This window comes from Cebus imitator, unplaced genomic scaffold, assembly GCF_001604975.1.
Source record: "Cebus imitator isolate Cc_AM_T3 unplaced genomic scaffold, Cebus_imitator-1.0 Scaffold10, whole genome shotgun sequence".
Taxonomy (NCBI): domain Eukaryota; kingdom Metazoa; phylum Chordata; class Mammalia; order Primates; family Cebidae; genus Cebus; species Cebus imitator.
In genome coordinates, this window is record NW_016107325.1 from 9,232,678 (window position 1) to 9,243,345 (window position 10,668).

General features: G+C 38.0%; 1 protein-coding gene across 3 annotated transcripts in view; it reads right to left on the reverse strand.

Annotated features, from left to right (window-relative positions):
- The window catches only part of SLC38A11 (solute carrier family 38 member 11), a 60,477-nt gene extending 51,178 nt beyond the window's left edge, over window positions 1-9,299 (reverse strand). The window contains exons 1-3 of one of the 3 annotated variants that reach the window (XM_037745735.1): window positions 9,098-9,299; window positions 7,453-7,567; window positions 5,530-5,604 (exon numbers count right to left, since the gene is read on the reverse strand). In XM_037745735.1, coding sequence (XP_037601663.1) covers window positions 5,530-5,590 — 61 coding nt within the window. In that variant the 5' untranslated portion in view covers window positions 5,591-5,604; window positions 7,453-7,567; window positions 9,098-9,299. Of the gene's footprint in view, window positions 1-5,529; window positions 5,605-7,452; window positions 7,568-8,094; window positions 8,445-9,097 lie in introns of those variants that run through there. The other 2 variants (XM_017548204.2, XM_017548196.2) reach the window with 2 other exon arrangements.
- Between the last annotated feature and the right edge of the window lie 1,369 nt (window positions 9,300-10,668).

Consider the following 10,668-nt stretch of genomic DNA (forward strand, 5'->3'; position numbering starts at 1 on the left):
CTCTGTCACCCAGACTGGAGTGCAGCGGCGTGATCCCAGCTCACTGCAACCTCTGCCTCCCAGGTTAAAGCAATTCTCCTGCCTCAGCCTCCTGAGTAGCTGGGATTACAGGCATGTGCCGCCACGTCTGGCTAATTTTTGTGTTTTTAGCAGAGATGCGGTTTTGCCATGTTGACCAGGCTGATCTTAAACTCCTGATCTCAGGTGATCTGCCTGCCTAGGCCTCCCAAAATGCTGGGATTACAGGTGTGAGCCACTGGGCCCAGCCTCTTTTCTCACCCTTCAAGATGTACTAGTGTGATCTCACTCATGCTGTGGTTGCAATTTTCATTTAGATGTTAATAATCTCTAAATTCGTTACTAGCTCAGAACACTTTCAAAAGTTCAGACTTTTACAACCAGCTGCCTAATAAATATTTTGCCTTGAAATTCTCATAGGCAACTTAATTTTAAAATATATATATTCGAATTTGGTTATTGGTTCTGGAACTGGATTCTCCATCCATATTTCTCCAATCTGTGGTTAGTTTCCACAGAAACCTGAGAATTTCCCCAGACTTACATTATTGCTCATTAAATTATTTCATTACTTTCTATATTCCTGTGGTTACCAAGTCTATTAATTATTGCATCAGAAATATTAAAACGTAGCCCGTAATTTGTAATCTCTACTTGCCTTATGGTAGAGCTTTGGCCTTTGTAATTTCTTCTTTGAAGTACTGCAATAATCCCCTACTAGTTCTTTTATCCACCAATCTTGCCCCTCACCAAGACACCTTTGATTTCCCTTCCCTACCAAGATATTCTGAACATTCTCCCTCCACCAAGTGGATCTGGCCAGAGATGACCATAAATCTAGTTGTGTCTTCTGCTTAAAATATCTGAGGGAGACCCATTAATGCCTTTGGATAAAAATTATTCATTAGTTGTGTGACCTTGGGTGAAAGAATTGACTTTCCTGAGCTCATCTGTAAAGTAAGGCAATATGGCACCCTTAAAGAGCAGTGTGAGGATTATGGTGTTTAAATGTCCACCACAATGACTACTGTGTTATAGAGGCTGAGTGAGAACTTAAGCTATTTCTACCTATTTTTGAAAAGCTGCATGTGATGGTGGGAAAAGTATTGTATTTGGAGTCAGATAATAGTGATAGCAACCACAAACTACTAGCAAATGTTTAACACAAGGCTCTTCTGCGTGGTAGGTCTTTTTCCAAATACTATTCTTTTAAAATCTTCACAACAACCAGAGGTAGGCACTATTATCGTGCTCATTTAACAGATGAGAAAAGTGAGGCACATAAGGTTAGGTAAATTGATCTCTATAGAGGTAGTAAAACAAGAATCAGGAGTTAGGGCTTAGTAGTCTGGCCCCAGACTCCATGCGCTTAATTAAAATCCCAGCTCTGTTGCCAGTAACTTCAGACCTTGGCTAAGTCATTTTAATATATTGAAATCTCAATTTTCTCCTCCAAAAAACATAAACATCTGCCTCAGAAAGATTTCAGAGCATGCTCAGCATCTAGCTCAGGGATTGTAATGATTATCATTACATGAGAGCCTTCCTATCTGCCTTTGCAAACCTCTTCAACTTCCCCTCTCCATTTGCAAACAACAACCCTACAGTTTAGCCCTACTGAATCACTTGTTCGTTGCATTTTACATTTCCACATTTCCATCTGCTTCCATTTTCTCTGCTAACTTACTTTTTTTTTTTTTTTTTTTTTAGCTATTTGGAGAGCAAAACCAACTTTTTTTCCCCCTAGTTTGGAATCAGAATTTCTGCAAATTAAAAAAAAGAATTTAATCTTTGATAACTACTCAGAGGAAGTATCTCCTCCTAGAACATTCCTGCTCTTTTGAGGCTAGGTTAAATGCCAGTGTCTGTCATCATGTACATATTTTTATTATGGTATTTTTTTATAAAATAGTATAATTATGTTTTTTTTTCCTGCTTGACACACTATATTGGGAGCTTTAAAAAAGCAAGGATAATGTTTCTCATTGCTATATCTGGCACACATATTTACTGAATGAGTCAATGATCAATATAGCATGGTTGCTATATGTCTACCCATCTGTCTAATTTAATGTGATAAATGACCTAATAAATAGATTCTTATTTTAATTAATTAATTAATTGTTGAGACTGAGTCTCACTCTGTTGCCCAGGCTGGAGCGTAGTAGCATGATCTCAGCTCACTGCAACCTCTGCCTTCTGGGTTGAAATGATTCTTCCGCCTCAGCCTCCACAACCTCCTGAGTAGCTGATACTACAGATGTGAGCCACCACGCCCAGCTAATTCTCCTATTTTTTGGTAGAGACAGGGTTTCACCATGTTGGCGAGGCTGGTCACAAATTCCTAACCTCAAGTGATCCACGTGCCTCAGCCTCTCAAAGTGCTGGGTTATAGGCCCGATCCACCGTGCCCAGCCCTAATAAGTATTAAGAGATTTTAAAATATTCTGAAAACACAAAGGACATAGCAATAAATTCTACTTCCTTTGCTTTAAATTAGGAACTGCTTCACAAAAAAGTTGAATAATGTCTTGAAGGAAAAACAAGTTTTCACCAGGTAGAGAAGAAAAGGAATGTCAGGCAAGAGGACTACGAACGGGAAGACGATGTGAAAACTTATTCTATCTGTGGGTAACAGAATTCTCCATAATGGCTGAGAACGTCTGCATGTGACTGTTGGTGACAGAGTGAGAGAAAAGTTAGAATAATTGGAATGAGACTAAAAATGCAGACTATGGCCAAACTATGAAGGAATTTAAATGTAATATTTTGTTGTTGCTGCTGTCCTTACAGTGTCTCGGAATGTTTTGATTGGGGGAGTTTACAGAGTTCAGGCTGAGGTTTCATAAAAATTGCTTGTCGCAGTATGGAGGACTGATCAGAAAGCAGACAGATGCTGGAGGGAGGGAAACTGAACAGTAGCTCACTGGTCAAAAAGGAGAACCGATGAGGACTTGGTCACAGAGAGGAGGCAACCAGTTTCATAGATGGTATGAAGTCTTGCTGAAGAAGGGTATGGTTGGGATGAGAACACAGAACATTCTATAAAAGTTCAAAATGATTGCTTAAAGTTAAGAATGTGTTAAGAATTTAGTCAATAATAAATATAAATGCTTTCATCTGCTTGTAAAATACAGCATATAAATATATTCCCTTAAAAGTTTTACATATCTTAAGTATTAATCACTGTAATATTTTGATCTCCCTTTAAATATATCGTATGCAACTTTTAAAAAATTCGTGAATGAATCTATGTTACTTAACAGAGGACTTTTCTTTTAAATCATATTATATGCTCAGACAATAAAAATTATTTTACGTTAATCAACAATTTGAAAATCTTAAAGCAAATTACAATTATTTGCTGTAAATGTTTATAATTATTTTTGTTCCCAACATTTCACAAACATGAAAACAGAACTTAGAAAAGCTTCCTGTTGATCTGAACATACCTCATTGGTGGCCTTGAAAGGCAAAATAATAATTCTAGAGGCAAACCATTGATTAATTATAGCTCCAATCTAAAGAAAAATTCAGTATTATGCCTTACAGGTAGATTTTGCTCTTAAAAGTCTAATTAAAAAAAAAACAAATCAGCCTATAACTTTTTTGGCTTTTGCGGAGTCATTATTTATCAGTTATTTAAGATCATGCAAGTAAATTTATGAGTTAGTAATTTCCACCAATAAGTAAATTTGCAATATGTGAATTTACAAAGAACTTCTCACAGTTATTGTTAGAGGTTTACATATAGCATTAGTTGAAAAGTTATTTACATTATAATTTTTTTATGTGTAATATGATTTGGCTTTAGTATACTGTTCATTTTCTTCAAGTTCTGAACTCTTGGGTGATGCATATTTTTAAATTTGTTCTACCTACCTGTTTACAATATGTATAAATATTTACAGTGCACTTAAATAAACGATAGTGATTAGGGTGGAAATTAATTATTTGTCAGTGCTGATTGGGAAACAGGAAATTTAAGAATTCCAAGGGCAAATCTTTGAATGAGATGATGATGATGATGATGATGATGATGATGATTTTGAGACGGAGTCTCACTCTGTCACCCAGGCTGGAGTGCAGTGGCTCAATCTCAGCTCATTGCAACCCCCACCTCCTGGGTTCAAGCGATTCTCCTGCCTCAACCTCCTGAGAATTTTTCTTTTTAGTGTAATAAATGCTCTAATAAGTAGACTGCAATTTTTAAACACCAGTAACTCTTCATAAGCACAAAGTTATAGGTCCCATGCTGCTAATTTACAGGTCTTAAGTTATAAATTAAGAACTGTAAGAACTAGAAGCAGTTTAGGTCTTGAGGGTGGGGGTGATAGGAAGAAGGCAGGGAGATCAATGCCTCTCTAGCTTTGAATTTGCAACCTACTACATGCTTTACTGTCTCTTCCTCAGTCTGAGAAAAAATAGCTGAGTTTTGGGCAGGTCTTGGAAGCCTGAGGTTTTATAAGGGATGGCATTTTGGCAGGGTCTCTAGAAGCAGAGCTGAGATCTAGATTCTTGGGCAAGGGGCCTGTGGATGGAGTGCTCCCTGAAGAAGGGGAATGAGAAGACAGGGCAGGTGAAAGAGCTCAGCAAGGTGGTGGAGCTCTGGAGCTCCAACTGTACCACACACACATTGGTCCCTCATGGAGGCAAGGAGGCCCCCTTGAGGCCCAAGCCAACACTCCAGACCAGAGGGCAGCTGAGGTGTTTTGCACTAGCTGGTAAAAGGGCATCTAATCCACCACAGCAGCAACTCCTGTGAGTTGTGTCTATCTGTAATCATTGCCACCTCTTTTACAGCGATCCTAAGGCAGAGGAAAGACGCCATGTTTGTCATAAGGTGAGATGGGGGCTGACAGAATGTGGATGAGGACAACAAAAAGAGGAGATGATTATGAGTTGTAAAGCCTGCATTTAAATGGGGGAGTGGCAAAATGTGGGTGTGAATGAACTGTTTACATGAAGAGGGGAAGCAAAAGAGAAGATGTAATGTAGAAGCAACTTATTGCTGCATTTAAAGATAGTAGCAGGCAAGAGTGTGGGCAGGCATAAACCAGGCGGAGAGGGGTGATGAGCCCTGCTAGTTGATCACCTGGGCTTCAATTCTACCTGCACAAACAACAGCTGAATAAGGTTGTTCATTCACACGCACCTGCCTACGAAGCCCTGCCGTCTGCACTTTGAGAGCACACTCTTCTCTTAGCCTTCATGAAGCTTTAAAATGACTTCCCCATCTACAACTTTCTGCATGAAGTGAAAAAGGCACATGAAAAGGATTTAGGCTTGGTAATATATAATGCTCTTCTACTTTTTCTAATCTGTTTAAAGGATTAGTAAGAAAAGTAAATCTCCTCAGGCATAAATGCTTAAATTCTTTAGGATTCCTTGATGCACTTTTTAATTAACGAGAAAATTCAGTTGCAGCATCTGCATGCGTGTGTGTGTGTCTGTGTGTGTAGTCATTGCACAACTGAAGTCACAGCAATAAGAAATTATATAGTATTTTACCTGTAACATATGAAACCCAGAATAAAAGCAACATTCCCAAAGGAAACCCAGCTTGCTTCATTGAATAAGGCAATCCTGAAAAAAACATAAAATGCCCCACCCCTCACATTAACAAGAAAGCTAAAAATACAGAAATTCCCCGCCCTCAATTTCTGCATATAACAGGTAAAAATCAATGTATATTCTTATATGACATATTTGTAAGTTGCACATAGGAGAGTATTAATATTAACTGTTAGGTATTAATAGTTATTTTGGAATAAATTGTTATTAGCTTAGGGACAAATCAAGAGAGCAAGTTTATGAGGTGATGGAATAAGACTTAGAAAGCAGCAAATGGAAAACAAAAGCCAGTTCACACAAATAACATTGACTTTAGAATAAGAGTGACATAGCCCTGGAATATGTGGAAAGTCATTACCTCAAATCCTTCCTTACCTGCTAGCCAAGAAAGCAGACAGACAGGATAATAAAGAGCACAGAAGGGTTATGAAATACTAAGAAAGACAGACTCTGGAGTCAAAATTGGGCTATTATGTAGGAAAAAATGAGAGGAAAATGAGAAGGCAAATATATTTTTTTATAATGCTGAAAGGGATACATAAAATTATTTCATATAATTTTGGGGGAAATGGACAATTTTAGATTATGGACTATAAAATATTTAAAACAAACACAGTTGAAATATTTCCACTCAAAATTTTTATTCTCTGAAAAGTTTTCCCTTAAAGAAAAGAAAACAAGCTGCTGAGCAGAATTCAGTGGTGCTGGTTAGCATTGCTGACATGGCTCAGTTTAACATGTTCACATCAGGAATCAGCTCTAGAATTCTAAGTACAGCTGCCCATACCTTCATGGTACATGGAGGTAGAATTGTAAACAAGTCTTTCCCCCTGCTTCCTTCTACTTTACCTCAGGTAACTCTATTTTATGTATGAATGATTTGGGGGGGAAAAGACTATCCATAGAAAAATGTAAAATCAAGAACCATATTAACTTGTGAAAAGTAAGAAAAGTAAACTCAATCCAGATAAATGTTTAATTTTCAGAAGATGATAACTGAGAGGAAAATGTCAAAACTTTATAAAACACTGAATTCTCAAAAAGTATTATATTTTGCAGGATTTTGTTTTGTTTTTTTCTTGTCTTTTCTGAGAGAGAGTGTTTTCAGACACCAAAAAGAATAATAACCACCGAAAATATGGCTGCCTTTATTACTGTGATGCAATGCACTCAACTTTTTTTCAGAAAATTTCCCTTGCTTCTAATACAATGGGAAAATATGAGCTATTTATTTCTTTTAATTCTGGTTGTATGGCTCCTTTGGTAGGAAAATCATATGCATTTTCAATTAACAAATTTGCATTGCTGATGGAATGATATTTAAAATTAGTATATCGTAATAATTTTGTACTTTAAAATTTAATATTGTATAGATAGGTAAAGTGTATGAATTTAATTTTTCATAAGATTGGTATGTTTTCATATTAAACTTTTGCATCCCCAATGTTTACAAATATCTGGAAGTTTTATAATTCTAAAAGGTTAAAGAAAGATGATTCAAATGATGGAACTTCAGTCAGAGGAAAAAGTAATTAGGTAACACTAGCAATCAACCACGCAGCCTACAGCAAAAAGAGTCACTACCACCCATATGCAGTTTCATCTTCATCCACCAAATGTGGAAGATACTCTCAACTGTGGAAAGAGTGTGAATTGCAGCCGCATCTTCAGTATAAAAGACACCCATACATACTGTTACATTAAAAAAAAAAAAAAGGAAGGCTTTTATGAAACAAAATTACCAATTTTCTTATTTAAGTATTGTTTTTCTTTAGAAATAATTAATGAACACAAGCAGCATAGGGAGTCTTAAATTTTGCCCTTTCATTTAAAATTTAAAACAAAACAAAATACACTTACCTATTATACCAGATCCTATAATTGAGTTGACAACATTAAAAAGAGCAGCAGACTGACAGGTTTTCTCTTTATACTCATGTTCAGAAACAAGGGTTTCTCTGTCATCTAGATCTCTCTATTTTAATAGATAAAATAGCAATTATAAGCAAATATTAGCTCAAAAATTAGAAAAGTAACAAATATGTAAGGCAGGTTACTAGCATGATATTTCTAGTCATAATAAGTAATGTCACTAATGAAAATAAAACGATGCCAGGATAACAGTAATAAAAAATAACAATAATAGCTGGTAATTCAACGGAGCTTGGCAAGCAAACTCCATCCTAAAATTTCCAGATTACAGCTGCCCCAGCTGCTAAGTACAGTATCGGTTAGGAATTTAGTGATGTGATTCTGTGAAATTAAAGTGCCTGCTAAGGGGAAAAAAAAAAAAAAAAAAAAAAAAAAAAAAAAAAAAAAAAAAAAAAAAAAAAAAAAAAAAAAAAAAAAACTCAGATTAAAGCAAAACTTATTCTCCCAGAGAACATTACACGGTGCTGAACTAAGTAAGACCCCAGGTGAAGGTAGCTGACTTGACCTGTTGCCACGTGAATAAAATTTCCAGAAAACTGGCCTCAGAGCCTGCTCAGTGTCTAGTTTTACCTGCGGCGGGATAACAGGCTCCTCCTCCTGGTAGCCCATAGCTGCGCGGTGGTCCTGAGCAGGTGGGAGATGCTGAGGCTGGGTTCCCGCTCGCACCCGGCCAGCCTCCTCCGCCACCTCGCACGCAGCCGAGGTCCGCGCGGCCGCAGAGCTGCAGGGACCTGGTTCCACAGGCGCCCCGGGCCCCCTCCGCAGGCAGCGAGGGCTGCAGCCCCAAGATCTCTAGGCCGTCGCAGCCTGGGGCGCTTTTCCACCAGAGTTCGTCCAAACGTATTTTCCCTCCGGTTGAGGAGATGTTGCAGGACGCTTCTGATCCGGGCAGCTCTGTCTCCCCGCCTCCCCGCTCCATACCCCCTCCCTCAGAGAACAGGGAGAGCTACTCTTCCCGGAGCTGCAGAGGACAACTTGTTCCACCCACGCTGCCCTGCCCAGATGGCACAGTTATGACGGCCTCGTTGCAGCCCATTCCTAAGTTACCTGCTCCTTTGCTGGGTTCTGAAGCCCAAGTAAGAGCGCAGAAGCAGCCTTTGGCCCGTGGGACATCTTCCCTATTAGCACCTCCTCCTCGCTACACCTCTTTAATGGCAGAGACGACGGGTGAAAATTTAGCAGCTTTATTATAAATGGAAATTGAAAGACTCGTGAGAAAATGAATAGCAAAACAAAAAACTTTCCTAGGGTTTTAACAAACTTGACCTCTGAGCATGCTTTGGTCGAAGGCTTCCTGGTAGCTTTTTAGAAAAAGGAGCCGTAGAGATCATGAAAGTGGGTTGTTACTGGATTCTGGAAATGAACCTTGAAAACGGAAAGAGAAGTACAAGTGCTTGGGAAAGGGATGGCACCTACAGTGTCAGAGCTAGACAGAATCTTCAATGACCATCTATTCAGTCCTTTTACATTACAGATGAAGCAACAAGCCCAGAGAGTATTCAGTATCAGAGACAGAATGCATGAAAGAGCAGCCTCAGGGCCAATAAGAGCGGGAATATGCCATTATACTTACCAAATTCGGTCCTCCCTTGATATCCACAGGGGATTAGTTCTGGGACCCCTGAAGATACCAAAATCCGGGAATGTTCAGGTCCCTGATACTAAACGGCATGGTATTTGCATGTAACCCAGGCACATCCTCCAGCATACTTTAAATAATCTCGAGATTATGTATAGCACCTAAAACAATGTAAATGCTATTTAACTAGTTGTTATACTGTATTGTTTAGGAAATAAGAAAAAAGTCCTTATGTGTTCAGTATAGACACAACCATCCTAGCCCTAACTACATTTTGTTCTGGTTGAATGCATGGATGAGGAACTAGGGATATGAGGCCAACTGTACCTAATTAAAGAGGTTCTGTTTCACACATATTTGCTTACAATTATGAAAAAGGTTTAAAAACCATGGAAAAACAAAAGACTTATAAACTTTATATACACTCTGCTGTCAAATTAACAAATGTTAACATACTGTCATACTTTTTTCAAATTGTGAAAGTAAACACAATGTCACAATAGGAACCCCCTTGACCTTCTCCATGCCTTTCCCCAGGCCTTCATCCTTAGAGTCATCGGTTCATCAAGTTAGTGTTATCTTTGCTGTTCTTGCTTTTTATTTTAATTCATTCATTTATAGCCATAAACAATACATAACATTGGCTTTTGTGTTTTCAAGATTTACAAAGATGGTGCCATATTGTACATGTTATTTTTCCACTGGCATTTTTGTTTTCAGTATGTATGATATAGATATATGCAGATATGTTTTTTTTCATTTTATCTAACACAATTAAGTATGGCTGACTTAACTGTTACCTACTGAGAGATATTAAGGTTGTTTCTCATTTTACTCTCTTCCAGAGCATAAAAGTGACAGTTTCTCTAGATGTAGAAGTGTTAGGTAGTAGGGCATGAACACTTTCAACCTGATTAATTTTTTTTTTTTTTTTGAGATGAAGTTTCGCTCTTATTGCCCAGGCTGGAGTGCAGTGGTGTGACCTTGGCTCACTGCAATCTATACCTCCCAGGTTTAAGTGATTCTCCTGCCTCAGCCTCAGGAGTAGCTGAGATTACAGATGCCTGCTACCATGTCCAGCTAATTTTTTGTATTTTTAGTAGAGATGGAGTTTCACCATGCTGGCCAGGCTGGTCTCGAACTCCTGATCTCAGGTGATCCACCCACCTCGGCCTCCCAAAATGTTGGGATTACAGGTGTGAGCCACCGCGCCTGGTCTTCATTAAATATTATAAATTGCTTTGCGAATTGATGATATGAACTTCACTTCTACCAACAGAGGTGGAATTCTTATTTTTCTACATTGTCTGCAACATCAGGACTTATTTATCTATTTTTTAAGCTTCATCGTTCTGCTGGATTTTTAGGTGGCATATAATTATTGTATTGTCCTAATTTACATTGAGGTGGAAGATATTTTATATAGTAATTAAATATTTGCATTGTTCTCTTTGTGAATTTCATTTTATTTGCCCATTCAATTTGGATTGTGAATTTTTTCTATTGATTTGTAAGCATAATTTATATATTTGTGGTGGTAACCCTATTTCAGTTATATGTTTTGT